Source organism: Oncorhynchus mykiss, chromosome 11 (genome assembly GCF_057628025.1).
Source record: "Oncorhynchus mykiss isolate SJ-2025 chromosome 11, ASM5762802v1, whole genome shotgun sequence".
In the NCBI taxonomy this organism is placed as follows: domain Eukaryota; kingdom Metazoa; phylum Chordata; class Actinopteri; order Salmoniformes; family Salmonidae; genus Oncorhynchus; species Oncorhynchus mykiss.
The window spans coordinates 53854168-53871886 of record NC_143032.1 but is presented as its reverse complement, the minus strand read 5'-3'; the positions used below and the strand labels follow the sequence as shown (position 1 = coordinate 53871886).

The 17719-nt window shown below is 43.4% G+C and overlaps 1 protein-coding gene across 4 annotated transcripts in view; it reads left to right on the top strand.

Moving 5' to 3' along the window:
- citb (citron rho-interacting serine/threonine kinase b) overlaps positions 1–9678 on the top strand; it is a 57225-nt gene extending 47547 nt beyond the window's left edge. For 2 of the 4 annotated variants that reach the window (XM_036935731.2, XM_036935734.2), the window contains 3 exons: positions 6166–6339; positions 7222–7513; positions 8473–9678. In XM_036935731.2, the coding sequence (XP_036791626.1) occupies positions 6166–6339; positions 7222–7513; positions 8473–8496 (490 nt within the window). In that variant the 3' untranslated portion in view covers positions 8497–9678. The remainder of the gene's footprint in view (positions 1–6165; positions 6340–7221; positions 7514–8472) is intronic. The other 2 variants (XM_090190449.1, XM_090190450.1) reach the window with 1 other exon arrangement.
- Positions 9679–17719: the final 8041 nt, after the last annotated feature.

Below are 17719 nucleotides of genomic sequence, written 5' to 3'. Positions count from 1 at the left end.
CATGATGTTATTAATTCCTCTCAACTCTCAGAATTGACTGATGGGTATTGTTGCTCCAGACTTGGGGCTAGATGAAATCAGATTGACATCCGCATCGGTTGTTTTGGCAGTGTCAGAGGTGGAACTGGAGCTGTCAAATCCACAAGCGGCTTGCGTTAACCTTTTAACCTTTGAATCTTTTACTGCAGTGGGCTAAATCAGGGTCATACAGCTCTTCTTGTTAAATCTACTTTGCAATGAAAGTAAACACCTCACACAGATGGGTTGTGTCATTTTGGAGGCATTTTTATTGGAAATAAGAATAGAATATGTTTCTCAACACTTATACATTCATGTGGATGCTACCATGATTACGGATAATCCTGAATGAATTGTGAATAATGATGAGTGAGAAAGTTAGACGCACAAATATCATACCCCCAAGACATGCTAACCTCTCACTACTACAATAACAAGGGAGGTTAACATTTTTGGGGGTGTATGATATTTGTTATTATTATTCACGATTCCGTAATCATTGTAGCATTCACATTAATGTAGAAGTGTTCTATTCTTATTTACAATAAATGTTACCCCAAAATGACATAATACATTATTTAACACTAATGTTTATTGGGCACAAAATAATCTGAAACACAACCCAAGCAAACAGCAAATGCAGCCAACAAATGAGTCACAAGCTTGATGTAGTCATTGTGTTCTATGACTATGGAACCAAATACTTCACTTTTACTACTTTAATACACACAGTTCATTCGGAATGTATTCAGACCCTTTCCACATTTTGTTACGTTAGAGCCTTATTCTAAAATGGATTAAAATGTTTTCCCCCCCTCATCAAGCTACACACCATACTCCATAATGACAAAGCAAAAACAGGTAAAAAAAAACCACAAAAACATAAGTATTCAGACACTTTACTCAGTACCTTGAAGCACCTTTGGCAGTTATTACAGCCTTGAGTCTTCTTGGGTATGATGCTACATGCTTGGCAAACCTGTATTTGGAGAGTTTCTCCCATTCTTCTCTGCAGATCCTCTCAAGCTTTGTCAGGTTGGATAGGGAGCGTCGCTGCATAGTTATTTTCAGGTCACTCCAGAGATGTTTGATTGGGTTCAAATCCAGGCTCTGGCTGGGCCACACAAGGACATTGTACCGAAATCATTCCTGCTTTGTCTTGGCTGTGTGCTTTAGGGTCATTGTCCTGTTGGAAGGGGAACCTTCGGCCCAGTCTGAGGTCCTGAGCAGGTTTTCATCAAAGATCTCTCTGTACTGCTGGAGACATGTTTTGGTACCCTTCCCTAGATCTGTGCCTCGACACAAACCTGTCTCGGAGCTCTATGGACAATTCCTTCAACCTCATGGCTTGGTTTTTGCTCTGACATGCACTGTCAACTGTGGGACCTTATATAGACACACAGGTGTTTGCCTTACCAAATCATGTCTAAGCAATTGAATTTACCACATGTGGACTCCAATAAAGTTGTAGAAACATCTCAAGGATGATCAATGGAAACAGGATACACCTGAGCTCAATTAGAGTATCATAGAAAAGGCTCTGAATACTTATGTAAATCAGGTATTTTATTATTTTTTGTGCAACATTTTCTTAAAGCCTGTTTTCGCTTTGTCAGTATGGGGTATTGTGTGTAGATTACATATTTATTTTTTTCATCAATCAATTTGAGAAAAAGGCTGTAACAAACTGTGGAAAAAGTCAAGGGGTCTGAATACTTTCCGAATGCACTGTATAAGTGATACTTAATTCTGAAATAACAAAAAATATTAAGAACAGTTGACCCATGAGGACAGTAGAGGGTAAGTTGGTCAATTGACTGCAGGTCAAGGGCTCTTACACACGAGCCGCCGTAAGCGGCAAAGGTCTCAGACTTCAATGGTAGTAGGGTAGCGTCCTTAAAAACACAAGCAGTTGGCTTGCAGCTCGAGGCGACAAAAGATGAAATTTGCAGAAGTCTTGAGGGTCCGCCGCGCATGACTGACTAATGAGCAGAGTTCATCTTGTCAACCAAACAAACAATGTTTTAATGACATTCGTCCCATGTTAGCATCTTTATCTTATCGTGGACACTGCCATTGGATGAAACAAAACCACACCCGACTATAATCTGACAAACCCCCATGCAGCCGAGTTAGAAGTTCATGCAGCCGAAGCAGCCGTCTTTGCGCTCATACTCCCTAATGACCTTCATTTCAAAAAAAGAGAGAGAAAATTCTGCAATATTACTGTTGTTTGTCCCTCTTGAGCCCCTGTAGCAACCTCATAGCCAGAACACTGACAATGAGGCAGTCTATAGGGAGGTGGTCAGAGACCTGGCAGCCAAGACAACAACCTCTCCCTCAATGTCAGCAAGACAAAGGAGCTGATTGTGGACTACAGGAAACGGAGGGGTGATTATGACCTCATTCACATCGATTGGGCTTTAGTGGAGCGGGTCGAGAGCGTCAAGTTCCTCGGTGTCCACATCACTAAGAAATTAACATGGTCCACACACACAACCACACAGTAGTGAAGACTGGCACCACCACTTTCCCCTCAGGATGCTGAAAAGATTTGACATGGGCCCTCAAATCCTTAAAGTTCTACATCTGCATCATTGAGAGCATATTGACTAGCTGCATCACCGCTTGGTACAGTAACTGAAAGAAACCCGACTGCAAGGCGCAACAGAGGGTGGTGAGAACGTCCCACAGGACCCTGAACCGCTTCTACCCCCAAGCCATATGGCTGCTAATAGCTAATCAAATTACTACTCTTGACTACCTGCATTGAACGTTTTTTGCACTGACCCTATGCAAACACACTGGACCCACACACGGACACATACTGTATTTAGACCTCAAATACACACACACACACACACACACACACACTGCTGCTACTGTCAATTTTCCATCTTGTTGCCTAGTCACTTTACCCCTACCTATATGTACATCGCTACCTCAATTACCTCGTATCCCTGCACATTGACTCTGTACTGGTACTCCCTGTATTTTTACACGTTATTCACTGTGTATTTATTTGTGTTACTGCTTTCATTTGAAAATATCTTTAACTCTGCATTGTTGGAAAAGGACCCATAAGTACCAAGTTATAATTTCACTGTTAGTCTACACCAGTTGTTTATGAAGCATGTGACAAATAAAATGAGTTTTGAACACTTCCTCAAAATAGTCAGAATTAATCTAAGATAAATCAAGAAATCTGTCATTCATTTTGACGTTTTTGCCAAGGAGGTTTTTAATCACAGTTTTACACTTGGCTAAGCAGTTTGGTGCAGTATTTCTCATGTGCAACAAAACTAGTCGTCGTGTTGAATGACAAACATCATGTTACTACTCCTACTAGGAGTAGTACTGTTGACCAATCACTGACGAAGGGGCATCGACTTCGGCTACCGAATTTTGACTGAATATTTTTTTTTTGCTGCATGAATACCAGGAAAAAACCCTGCCAAAAAACTAAAAACGTACAAAAATGTTTCCATGATATATGCGCAAACTGTTTCTACTGGGAAGCATACAGTAAACTTAAAAAGTTCAGACACTCAAATAATACTGATGTAAATGGCTATAAATCCCCCCCATCCAAATGAACATGAAAACATACATTAGCCTAACAATGGTTTGACATTTATATCTAAAATCAATTGAGCCTATACTTCCTAGTGTCATTTTTTACTTTTAAAAGCTAAACAGTTTCTGCGTTATGACAACATTTTGTGACGTTTTTGTTCATTTTGGTCTTTGGGGAGCTGTTCGTGCAAAGACTTTAGTAGCCGAAGTCTACACCCCTTCGTCGGTGATTGGTCAACAGTACCACTCCGAGTAGGAGTGTTTGTTGTCATAACAGTGCTACTCCTAAACATGAAGTGTTTGTTGTCAAGAGAAGACAAGTTTTCAAGCCCATTTTTTCACTTAAAAATACTGAACCAAACATTAGTTATCTTAGTTAAAATTGCGCGACAAAGACCTCCTTGGCAGAAACATCTAAATTAAATTCTGACTATTTAGAGGAAGTGTTTCTTGCTATGTTGGTGCTACAATGGCTCAAAAGGGACAAACCGTAATATTGCCGTTTATCGTTTTTCAAGCGAAGGTCTTTAGGGAGTATGTGCGCACATAGGTTCGCTTCGCGTAGCCGAGATGCCTTAACGCAGTAGGAATAATAATAATGAAAGGAGTGTTTTGTGACACACAAGAAGCCACTCACCTACGGCATTTGCCAGGTCATACAGCAGTTACACGTCCAACACCGCAAAAACATATTTTATGCAGATCTCGGCTAACGCTGTTTAACGCTGATTAATGCTCTAGCTGATTGAATCTAGGCCTTGGTCCTAACCCTGCATTTATAGCCCTGTTTATACCTGGTTCTAACAATGCGTCCTTTGTCCTGATCTTGTCAACATTCTGATTGTGCCCACATTTTCAGACAGATGTAAACGATTAAGACACATTGTGATCGGATTGTGATCTTTCTGACCACATCCGGAGGTAGTCAGAAAAACATTGTGTTTGGATATCTTACAAGTGTAGACAGACCTGGACAGTCAAATCATTTAAACCATCATTATCTTGTCCTCTAAAATCATTGACAAGTCACACCATTACCTTATGGCATCAATATGCGTCTTAAAGCTATATAAAAAAAAAACGTGTCACACTCCATATATAAACTCCCAGTCATTTATTGGGAAAATCACCAACCTTTCAGCATCACTGTGCCTTTTTCAGGGTAATGTCATTAACTCTTTAACCAGGTTATGTAGACAAACAGTGCAATTAGTGCAACCAATGACAATGGTGAGGGGTGTGTCATAATGATTAAGTCACTTAGAAGGAATTGAGTGAAACTGTTAAAAAAATATTTAATATATTAGGCTATTGTTATCATATGGAAACAATGTAATATTGTACATAATATTAGCTTCAACATACATTATTTAATTCACTTTCACATATTTAAGTTTCCTATTTCATTTCATTTGTTACATGTGATCTTTTGGTCCAACCATAATGCATAATTAGCATCATCAACAGAGGGAACATATTGGGTGTACGCTGACAGGCTGTAGAAAGAATATATCAATGTATAAGACTTGTTCATAAAAGAGAGAATTGTTCATAAGGGCCTGAGATCAAAGTCAATATTCAGACCACTAGGGGTCAATGTTTTTAGATAGGATATATCCAGTAAGCCTCCCTTTTATAGTAGTAGGATCTCGATGTTACCTCTCCTTTGTAGAGCAACATGCTCAACTCCTGTGTATTTGAGGGAGGAGATGGGATGGTTAGCTTCAACATTGTGAGCTGCTACTGGATAGTCAATGTTCTTACACCTGATTGAGCTGACGTGTTCAGCCATGCGTTGTTTTAATTGTCTTTTCGTTTGTCCTACGTAGGCTTTCCCACATGAACAGGTGATGAGATACCCCTAACAGGGATTTCTCAACCTGCATGTGGGTGTCTGAAGAAGGATGTTTTTATAGTGCTATTGCACTGTGCACATGAGCCACATTTGTAGTTCCCATTTGGAATGGGTGTCAAGAGTGTTTGAGTGGGCTCAGGGGGCAGGTCAGATCTCCAATATTGCGATCACACTTATAGACCACTAGTAGGGGTTCCTTGAAGAGGTGTGCGATTGTAGAATATGCCAGTTCTTTATCAGGATTGCTTTCATTTTCTCCAAACACTCGGTGTACTTGGTGCAAAAGACAGTTGCGTTGTTTTTCTTCTTTGGTTGAGTTTTTAGCAATTCCTCTCTTGGTTTATGAAATATTTTCATTATCATTGCAGCATCAAGGGTTTTGTCCTTGTAGTCTCTCATTTTGAATTGATCATTTTTTTAATCATTGCTGTCCAAATCTGTCTAACTGGTAATATGGTAGACCATTCATGAGGGGATGTATTTTCATGTCAAATAAATACAAATATTATTTTGAAAGAATATCTGTCAAATGATTTGCATACAGGGAGGGAACAGCATATCTGGACACAGTGGACACAAGAGAGACACATGTTACTACCATGTGTAGATGCAACAGCTACAACGTGGGCACAATCACAATGTGGATAAGATCAAGACAAAGGAAGCATGTTAGAACCAGGTATAAATGAGGCTTGTGTCTGTGTACCTGTGTGTAGCCCTCCAGTTCTAGCCCATCTGGACATCCCTAACCCCCGTTACCTGGGTCCAGCAATCTCCTCCGGGGCCATCTACCTGGCCTCGTCCTATCAGAACAAGCTGCGGGTTATCTGCTGCAAGGGCAACTTGGTCAGGGAGTCTGGGGAGCTGCAGAGGACCGGCTCCAGCCGCGGGTGAGCGCTCTCTGTCATGTTCTAGACCCCAAACCTTTAGCTAATGGACCGGAACTACTGTACCATTAACTAAATCTATGGTGAACGGTAGTAGATGCACATACAAGTAAACAAAGGAAACTAGAATACTAGATACACTGCGTCACAAGTCTTGTGCTAAATGTTGAAAGGGGCTTCAGTGCCACCTACTGTTCTGAGTTTGCATTGCTGTTAGCAAAGCTTGGAAGCCAAATATACACCGAGTGTACAAAACATTAAGAACACATGCTCTGTCCATGAAAGACTGACATGGTGAAAGCTATGATCCCTTACTGATGTCACTTAAATCCACTACAATCAGTGTAGATGAAGGGGAGGAGACAGGTTAAAGAAGTATTTTTAATCCTTGAGACATGGATTGTGTACGTGTGCCATTCAGAGGGCAAGACAAAAGACTGAAGTGCCTTTGAATGGGGTATGGTAGTAAGTGCCTGGCGTACCAGTTTTTGTCAAGAACTGCAATGCTGCTGGATTTTTCACGCTCAACAGTTTCCCGTGTGTATCAAGAATGGTCCACCACACAAAGGACATCCAACTTGACACAACTGTGGGAAGCATTGGAGTGAACATGGGCCAGCATCCCTGTGGAACGCTTGACACTTTGTAGAGTCCATGCCCTGACGAATTGAGGCTGTTCTGAGGGCAAATGGGTGCAACTCAATATTAGCGAGGTGTTCTTATTTTTTTTGTTCGCTCAGTGTATCGCAGCCATTGTTATTTTGTCGATTAAAGCCCAAATCTGCATGGTAATGATTTTATCCCTGACTTTTCTCTAATTTGAGCTGAAACAACAGCAGCTTATTTGTCTCCATACATTTATTTGTCTTCTGCTCATCTCTACAGCAGCCCCAGTAAGAGAGGTCCACCCACATACACAGAGCACATCTCCAAGCGTCTGGCCTCAGGCCCTGGCAGCCATGAGGGGCTTCACCGTGAGCCCAGCACACCACACCGCTACCGTGAGGGCCGAACCGAGTTCCGGCGGGACAAGTCCCCGGCACGCCCCCTGGACAGAGAGAAGTCCCCAGGCCCCAGACTAGACAGCCGCAGAGAGAGATCCCCTGGGAGGTTTGACGACCACCAACGTCTCCACACCGGCTCTGACCGCCGCACACAGCTCACCCCTGTCAATAAGGTACAATCATACACACCCACACTAGGAATTCCATCACTATTACATCAATTGGCCAAAAATGTTAGGATTGATTGTGAATTTGGTACACTACAGTCCATTACTACATGGGTCATTCCACGAAATGAGTGCCCTTTGCGTCCCATTAATATTTTAAGTAGATATTGTGCACAAATGTATAAATTGTAAAAGCTTGTTATATTAAATGAAGTGCCCTTTAAGATAGACATGGAAAATTCAATAAATCAGATTTTTTAAATATGAATATAGACTTGCTAAAGTGCCAAAACTCAGCATTTTAACATGGCCATCTGTGCACACACTGACTTCTAGGAAGATTTTAACCCACCTAACCCCAACATTTCTCCACGTTTTCACCATCATAGAGCCCTAGTTATTTTGTTGATTTGACGAAGTCAATTCTGAAGATGATTTATATCATGTTATATTAGTGATTCATTTTAAGGTCAACCCTGTTACATGAACTGAACGCTCGTTTTAATATGGTGAAACTATTCATTATTATATATTTTTTTTTAAAGAGACATTGAACATCTAATAGTCAAATCATAGTGTAAAAGCAGACGAGTTGGTTCTACTGTTTTTGGCCATTTCCTGGTGTTTTCGGGTGGAAAACTGAGTGGGACGAACATAACGTCAACCCTGTTACCCATAGATAGGCTAGAAATGTAACAAATGGTTATTGCCCCTCACTGTTGCACTCAACAAGCTTCCATTCATGGCAGATATAGATTAAGTTGTAAACCTGCTTTGTTGACAGGCACTTAATAGTATTTTTTTTTTTTACAGATAAAAAAAAATATTGATTTTTATTCAGTTGAAAATGTGCTCTTTATGACAATGTTAAAATTGGATTTGTTTACACTACTCAAACGGAACCTAATTGGTGGAATGACCCACATGAGTAGAGTTGATCTTCTATGGCTCTCTCTGTATTTCAGGTATGGGACCAGTCTTCTGTGTGAGTGACATAAGGAGAGGCTTAGAAGAGGAGCTGCGTGAGCCTCTGTTCACTCTGCACATGGCTACGCCATCGAGGGGCGACCAACCAGAAAACCAAGTCATACCCCATCGCCTGTATATAGTGCAATCGTGATCCATTTACCAACACATACACTGTTGCACTGGGGACATTTTCTTTGACAATCCTGTCCTTTCTGATACCTGTATTCATGGAAATGGTTGTTTAACAGAGCAGCGTTTGCAGGGAAACCCTATGGATCTATGATACACTGTTTATAAGTACTAAAATCAAGTTGTAAATATTGTTGTTCCAGTTTTTATAGATAAAAGGGAATAATAGGCCGGTAGAGCCAAGTCTATATTTTTTAAAGAAGTGTTTCTAATGATGTTGTAGGGAGAGAAATTATGTTGCAGGGAGACTCGAAATCCAATCTCAAAATCTCATCGTCCCAGATGCAATACTGTAGTTTTTTGCTTTTCGATGGCCGGTCAATCTTGCGAACATTCAATAACCCATGTACCGTTTAAATAAAATGTGTTCCGAGAGAGCAATGCACATGAGCTTTTCACTTGAGCTTTACTTTGAACAGGATTCTAAATTCATTGTTTCTACATGACCAGTCTTCTTTTTGGATCAACTTTGTATGGTCCTCTTGACTAGACGGACTTTGATATCTAATTGCATATGATTGCTTAGTAACAACGCGTATCTTACCATACTTTCTAACAGACAAATGTTTTGCTACAAGTGTTCCTTGTGTTGTTTAACTATACCTAAGATGAATAATAAGCCTATAAGCTTTGTCTGGTTTGAAACAGCAGGCAGTGGAGCCGGCTAACCATGCCCTCAGCTCGTTCTGGAGTCTGCAGCTGCTTATTATGGTACAGATGTCCTGTTCTTACTTCTGTGCAGTGAACTATCTATGAAGTCCAGTAATTGTCAGGGTTTAAAAATCGCTTCTTTTTCAAACAAATCAACAAAAAAAAGCTTCATTTGTCACATCAAAGAGCATGAGTATTTCAGAGCAGAAGTAGTAGTTTTACCTTGATTTTTGGGTTTGTGTTTTCTGTTGTGTATTTACACAAATTTGCATTCAATGAGTATACATCGATACAAGACAATAACTAAAGGTTTTCTTGAATTTTGAAAATGTACACGCATTAAACATGATTGAGCTACCCTGGCAATGTGTCAAGATGCCTTTTTAATGTATTTTTTTACACCATACAGTTTACATATCATTAACTTTTGCATGAGAAATTATTCCGGCTAGCAAATGATAGATGGAAATAGCCCATTGTATTTTACTTTAATTCTACATCAATGTAATTCTCTTTAAAGCAAATTCAACAAAACAAAATAGATAATAAACAAACAGCTATGTCCTGTTCCAGGAAACAGCTATGAAGTCTTCTTGGACAGAGACATGAGAAGGTTGAAAGTGCTTGTTAAAGAGAAGGGAAAAGGTGGAAAAGAAAAGCACATAAGTGATCCCTTTGTTACAGACCTGTGTTAAAACTGCTTGGCACCAGTCTCCCGCCGACAGAGAGACACACAATCTCGTACACACTCCCAAACACACTTGCATTTACACCTGATTACCGTGCCATTGCAGCGATGCGTCGTCCAGGAAACTACTTGATGGGCAGTGATTGAGTAAGCAAAAGACCAAGATCCCTAAAAACTCCCAACTGGTCAAAGAGTAGCGAGAGATCCTCCAGACAGACAACGCGTTAAATACAACCCCTACCACATATCGCCATCACATCCAGCCATGCCCCACAACAGCACCGAAAGAAAAACAGGCTCATTCCTCATGAGCCCCTCTGTGGGTAACATAATACTGACGAGAACAGCAGACTTTCATTTTCAGCTTTATTATTCAATGTATTTCTGTGGCAGTGTATACTCTGATAAACTTAAATGCTGCGCAAAAAACATTGTCACTTAAATATTTTTACCATTCACATTAATGGATTGTTGGATTGACAAGTTTGGTGCCCATCATGCATGCGATGGTGAAACGGCCCGATACCCACTAGCTTCGTCCTCGACATGGCAGAAGGCGGCAGGGACACAGCTGGAAGCCAGAAGTAAATTAGTGGCCAGACATTACTTTGGACCTTATGTAGCCCTCAATGTCAAACCTCCGTTTGGGAAATGATAACCAAAAAGACCTGCATGGCATCGAGATCTGAAGCTATGGACTACTCAGCTCAGCCCATTGAAACATATATGCTAAAAGCGATTCAAAAGGGCATTGAAAGAAATCAACAGTCCCGAGTTTTGTCCCTCAAATAGTTCACAAAATGGCTGTCCAAACTATACAGTGGCCCTTTTGCACATAGGCTCGCTGATCCGATAGAGATGTGTGAATTAGAACCAAATTTGCTGAAATCCTGCAACTCAATTAGGTGTCCTTGCTAGTACAACAGGTGTCAGTATTAATGATTGTCAGGATATAGTCTAGGGTTGTTTTGTACTTTTAATGTTCCAACGGATAGCCTGTAGAACACTAAATCAATAACAAAAAGGTTATTCTTGACTATGAACATCTGAAAAGCAAATCTGAACTACTGCGAGGGCAGGGAGACGATCTCTGTGTCCATGTACGTGTGGACTTTGTCTGGATCTGTGTATGGTAGAGGTAGTGTGTATATTGTATTATGAGTGGGGGTATAGCAAGGGTTGCTTGTTTTGGACCACCAGTGTGTCAGAGTATAGGCCATCTCTTATTGATTTGGGTCATCTTCTCATGGCCCTTCAAATCCACTACTGATAAACACTGATTATCCTGTGGCAATCCAATTGTCTAAATTTGAGACAAAAATTGAAAAATTTTTTTAAAAAAAAGTCAATAAATAATGAAAAAAGGTAGTGATAGCATTAAAAAGGTAAAACCACGGCAGCATCAAAAAAAAAGTAACCATGTCCTCTGAAAAAAAATCCATCTTTGTTTTGTCTGCAATCAACAACAAAAAGAAAAATAACAAATGAAAAAAAAAAATACTTTTGCTGACTAATTTAGTGAACCACTACTCAAGGATTCTATACAGTTTCTTCAATGGTATATACTTATGTGAATATATTATTTCATTTATTATTTATTCATTTATTTTACAAAAATGTATCTGCGAGGAGGTCATTGAATGGCCCTTGGGCAGGGTAAGGTGTGTCTGAGGAGATAAATGAAGCTACTCATCTCATTTCAGCTGGTGAAGACTGCGCTAACCAGCCAGGAGAAGTGCACCCTCTAGTGTCACTGGAAGTTCCACACAGACGCTGTACTATACATTTCATCACCTTGTACTATCCAGCACTTCCTTGGTTTATATAGGACATGATGCAAGGGTGGCTATGAGGATGTTCAAAGGGACACGTTGTGATGCATTTATGGCTCTAATGAACGCCCTACAATAAAAATTAAATGTTCAACAAATAGCAACTAAGCAGTCAGTGTTGGGTAATTAGTTCACCCCTCCTGCTAACAAGGACATATTGTTAAATGAGTTCCTGTCATTACAGGAGGAAACTGATGCAGAAACATGACAGAAGCACATCCCTTAGTGACAACCATTACATCACTTCCTATTAAACCGTGATTGTGATGGATGGAACATGATGTCATGTCCACTTCAGCACCACCATGGTCCCAGTGCCTGCAGGGTAAATTAGGGGGGGGGTCATCCTAATTTTAAGTGAAGGGCATGAAGGCAAAGTTAACGAGTTAATTTCCACAGCCTCTCCCTGGCAGACAAAACCCATGAGCGTATTATGTATTTGATATCAAGTGACAACACCACCGTGCTGTCATTCAGATCAGATGCTATTTCCAGTCAGGGACTCCGTGTGTAAGAGAGAGCCAGTGCTGAATTGCTGTCTGTCATAATACCAGCTGTCAACATTATCAACACCAGGAGTAGGTAACCCTGGTCCTGGAGGGCCGCAGGCACTTCATGTTTGATTTAACCGACCCAGAAGACCAGGTGTGTTTAATTTAGGCAACCATTGAACTGATCAATTAGCTCAGTTGGTCAGGCGTGGCGCCTAGTTGGAACAAAATCCTGCCATATTTGCGTCACTCCAGGAACAGGCTTGCTGACCCCTGATCCACACGGTCTGTTATCGGTTTATGGCACCTATTCACACCAAGAGAGGGCAAAGTGAAACCAGCTAGGTGAGGATTCATACCTTGATGCCATTCAAACTAACACTTGTTAGATCTCAGTGGCTCACAAATCCTCTCCCTGCTTAGGGTAGAGTCCCAACTTCAGACACATAACTCAAGTTAGAATTCTGCCCAAGTTCATCCAGGTGTTCCCCAGATGTCGTTGAAAGGTCTTGCCATCACAGTCCAGCCCTATTCTGGACACTGGAAGAGGTTCCTGAAGCACTGGAGGTTTTACTAGAGGATGGATGATGGTACTTCTCGTCAGAGAGAAATGTGAGTGGGGGTAAAAAATACATTTTTTAAAATGTTTCAGATGAACACAAGCCCTCAGACTTTGCAGCATCATTCAGAGATGACACTCTTGTGCCCCCCCCTGGCCAGTGGGACCAGGCAGGCTATCCTCACTCCATCGCAGTCCCTCCACCAACACTACCAGCCGTCCTGTCTGTTGTCACACACACCCTCCTCCCTCCATATGTCTGCCCATTTACTCATTCCTGTGCATAACCACCACTCAAAGTGCTTAGCATCTCACAAAAAATACCTAATTCACCTCCTCCACTACATCCGGCATTGCAGGCCTATATACATGAAAATCCATATTTTGCAACACACACACACACATGGGACATTCTGCAGCTCCTTGGGCTTCTCAGCAGTGTGCCTGGCTGTGTCAGTGGCTGGCTGGCAGGCCCAGCCCCTCCCAGGTCCTTAGTTGGAGCTGGCTGTGATTGGTTCCTCCAGCTCCATGGGGTTGGGAGTTGTATTGATCTGGAGGCTGCCATAGCAGGTCTTACACACACGAGTGGGCTCAAACAGCTGCTGGCTTGGCACAGGGATCTTCTGGTCGCAGCAGCTGGCACAGAACACATTCCCACAGTTCCTACAGGGTGGAGACAGAGGCAGCACAGGTTCAGCCTCGCTCACAGAGGGGCTGTTTAGTCAGTGAGTGGGTATGAGACAAAACCCCAAGCATCATTTAAGAGTAAGACCCTTTTTATCAAAAGGTGCCTGATCTTTATAGCCATCATAACTTGTAACAGTGAGGCCCTGATAAGAAACAGTATCCTCATCGATACCAGTACAGAGCAATGGCAGTCTAACATCAGGGATCAATATTGTTTGGCAGGTCAGCAAATCACACAGCTCAACTTAATAATAATTAAATAAAATACAAATAAATGTATTATCTTCAAGTAACTAGTCATAAGGTAGTTAATGCAGAGCTCATACCATGCATATACTTCGCAAGTAAGAACATGCTGGTCTCTCACACACCACAATGGCAGCATTCACCTGACTGGCTGCATTTCATAGGGGAAATTCTACTTTCCAAGTGGTCCCGAGAGTATATATAAACACACTAAAATCCCCCTGCAACATTTATATCCAGCCTGGTCACATCATGTCTTAAAGCACTCAGCAGACTCCTGCAGCATGCTGAGGGGAGAGATGCAGGGGGCAGCACTGTGGCAGGAAGTGAACAGGCCTAGGTACAGAATAATGAGGTGCTATTGGGGGGGAGGGGTACCATGCTCCTGCTGTTCTGTACCTTTTTAGACTAGCGGCTCAACACTTAGGTCACCGATTAGACGTTTCCAGGTGGAAGTATTGGTGAAGGGACTAAAATCCTCAACCTTCCACTACAGCACACTCACTAAATGCACCCCTTGCACTGCCATGAAAAACAGGTGTTGTTAAATCATCTTTTCAGACATCTGCCTGCCACTCTCAGCTTCATGCTCATCCGTCCAACGGGACCAGAAATGAGCAGACCATCAGGGTCATGGGAGAGCCATCTCTGAGCTTCTTGAAGAGAATAATGCCAACAAAGAGACTGAGTGGGGTAAAGCCATTCAGTATGGGGTGGGGGTGGGTTAGGATGAAGTCAACCAAAAAGGTGGAGCGATGCAGGATTAGAGGGAAGGTAGGTGAGAGGGGAGAGAGGAGCCGTATCTCACCAGGCCTCTTGGACATGCTCCCTGTCACTGTGGAGGAGAGGGGGGGGGGGTAGAGAATGGAACAATTGCAAACATCAGAGATTGGCTCAGACCAGGCTCACAAGCCCTCTCATCTAGTCCGCACTGCAAGGACAGGCAACAGGCTACTTTTCTCCCTACCACACTCACAAATACTGATAAAACCCCTACTTTCCCTGTTCCATATCTAACAAACTCTACACTTTGTTATAGGCCACTCCCTTTTTGGCTCCGATTCAAAAAAAAAAAATCCTTCCCCATCGTCTTGACAACACCAGTAGCACAGAAAATGAAAAGGTCTGTCTTGAATGGCCTTGATTTGAATGATCGCATTCAAATAATCACTCAATTACACCATATAAGTCTGCAATCATCCCTACACAGTGTTACAATAAGATTGTCACGTTTACAGCTGGGTTCAAAGCCAAAATACCGTGTCACAGCTCCAGTTTGCCTAACAGGGAAAACACTCAACTTAGCTGCACCCATTCAGGCTACGATGAGGCATTGTGAGGATTGTGTGAACAAAAACGTTGCGGATAAACTAGTTTGCCGACTATGGATGAGCAAATGATGATTTTAAACAAGTAGGCCAAAAGCACTGATAAAGCATATTGATATGCGGCTTTTGGAGCAGCGTGGAAATGCATCTGGAGCGGCATCAAAATAGCATGTTGAAGCTGCCCCCACATAACAGGAAGTAAAGGATAGCAATGAGGAAATGAGAAAACCAAAGATGAAATTCATTCATCTGACCTATAAAGAAAAAAAAAAACGAAATGTTTGTCTTCTATAACAGAACGGTAATGATAGAATGACAACTTTCTTTGTCATTTATCAGTGCCACCTGCGGGCATAATAAGGTAATTTTACATTTGCAAACCAAAAAAGACCCATACGGAACAAAAGCATGAAACTCAAAACAAAGTGAAATCAACAAGCTTGAACTGAGGTAGTGTCTCCTTAGCCAAGTCTCATTAGCTCAGAAGTGATAGCAGTGCGTCTGAGGGCATCCAGGGCCTAGTTAAAACCATAGCAAGGATAAGAGCCTGTGGTTGGTTACCTGCAGTGATGCTTCCTGGTGGCGAGCCAGAACCTACTCTCACACCCGTAGCACTGAGCTGCCAAGTGGTCCGGGTACCAGCGGGTCACCTGCAACAGGCAGCCAAATTGAAGTTCTCAGCTAGCATCTCTACAGCCACTATACTCCATCACTCAGCTTCCACTCCTTATACACGTCCCCTAGTGTATCATCCAATTCGGCCAGGCAGCTTACCTCCGTGTCATTCTTATCCACCTGCTCCCAGCTAGCCTCGGAGAAGAGCTCCGTGCTGCAGCGCGACAGGCAGTTAGCGTCCAGGTTACACTCCGAGTCTGTCATTGAGGTCTGAGTGAGAGGGAATGAGACAACTCAGCATCTTTGTAATTTCACATCTTACTTAATTAGTCATAATTAGGTGGTTCTCCTCTTAAATGTCTAGATCCTCAAAAGTTCTCTACTTCTCACAAATATAACAAAAAAAAACTCCTCAGCATTGTCAGTCTGATCAAGTAATTTGGGAAAATTCTGACTCAAATCAACTCTGTTACAGCAATTAACTGAAAAGTTCTTCCTCTGCAGGGCGAGCCTGGGTCTTACCACTTCGTCTCCGATGTCTCCGTTGATCCTGAGGGACGCTGCGTGGTGATGGCTCTCCAGGCGGCTCCACAGCTCCTGCACCTGCTTCTTCAGCATATCCACCTCCATCTGGTGGCCTGCCTCAATCTGCCTCAGCCGCTGCTGGATGGTGTCCATGTGCAGCGTCAGCCCGTCGTCGTCCAGGTGACTGCGGGCCGGCTGTTCGGGGCTGGGCGTGGCGGCGCGGCGCCCCAGTAAGGTGTGGAAGCAGCGGTGCTGGGAGCAGCTGCCCCGGCGATGGAGGGTCAGGGAGCTGCAGGAGGCCAGGGAGACCTGGCGGCTCAGTTGGGCCCGCTCCCCATTCACCTTGGCCCAGTGAGGGCCACCACAGGGCTCCCCCTCTGAGCTCTCGCCATTACATAGACCCTCCCTGCTGGGCTCAGCACTCAAAGACTGGAAGGCACTGACAGAGGGCCGCTTGTGTCCTCCATTTAAAGTCCTGGATGCCCCCTGCTCTGGCTCTGCCTCCCCGTTCACTCTCCTGAGACAGGAAAGTTGGCTCCTGCCTTCAGTGCGGGGCTGGGGGCCTGGGCAGATGGGTGCCTGCACTGGGGCCTCTGGCCTGCTGCAGGCCTCTTCAGTCAGAGTCTCTGTGGAACTCTCCATGAGGGAAGACCTCTGGTCTGCCTGCACCAGGGCCTCTGAGTGGTGTCTGCTGGACTCAGGCTCTAGTGGGAGGAGATACACAGCTGTCTCTGGCTCCTCTGGTGTCCTCTCTCCAAAGCCATTGGTAAAAGTTCTAGGGGCAGCGGGGGCTGGCTGGGCTGTGCTGGGGGTAGGGTTGTGTTCTGGCTCCTCCTGGGCAGTACAGTTCTCCAGAACCTGCTCCACCAGCTCCTCTGACTCCCGCCTCTCTAGGGCCTCCTGCTCCTCTGGAACATCCGTGGACACATCGGTGGGCAGGGGGGGACTGGCTGGAGACACACCAGACTCCTCTTCAGGCTCATCTGTGCCATTCCCTGGGTGATGACCATTAGTTATAGTAGTCTCAGCCCCATTGGCGTTAGCTTGTTTATCAGTCTCAAAATCACTTGCCTTGACCTCTTTCTCAGTCTCTGTTCCATTAGCATCGATCGGAGATCGAGCCACGGCAGCAGTAGCGTTAACCTCTCGCTGAGCCTCAGCACCAGCTTCCTCCTTCGTTGCCTCCTGGAGAATGTTCTCCATCTGTCCCTCTGCCACAGCTAGCTCAATGGACAGCTCTATCGCTTCTCCTGCTGATACTGACCCCTTGGAGGCTCCATCTCTCAGCTCAGTCTGCTGGCCTTCAGGGCTGTCCTCCAGCTCAGAGTCATCCATGCCTGCCTGAGGCCCTGCTGCTACAGGCTGGCTGTTAGCCCGCCCATCCTGTTCCTGAGCTCCCCCTGCGTCGGGCCCCACAGCAATGTTGAGCTCC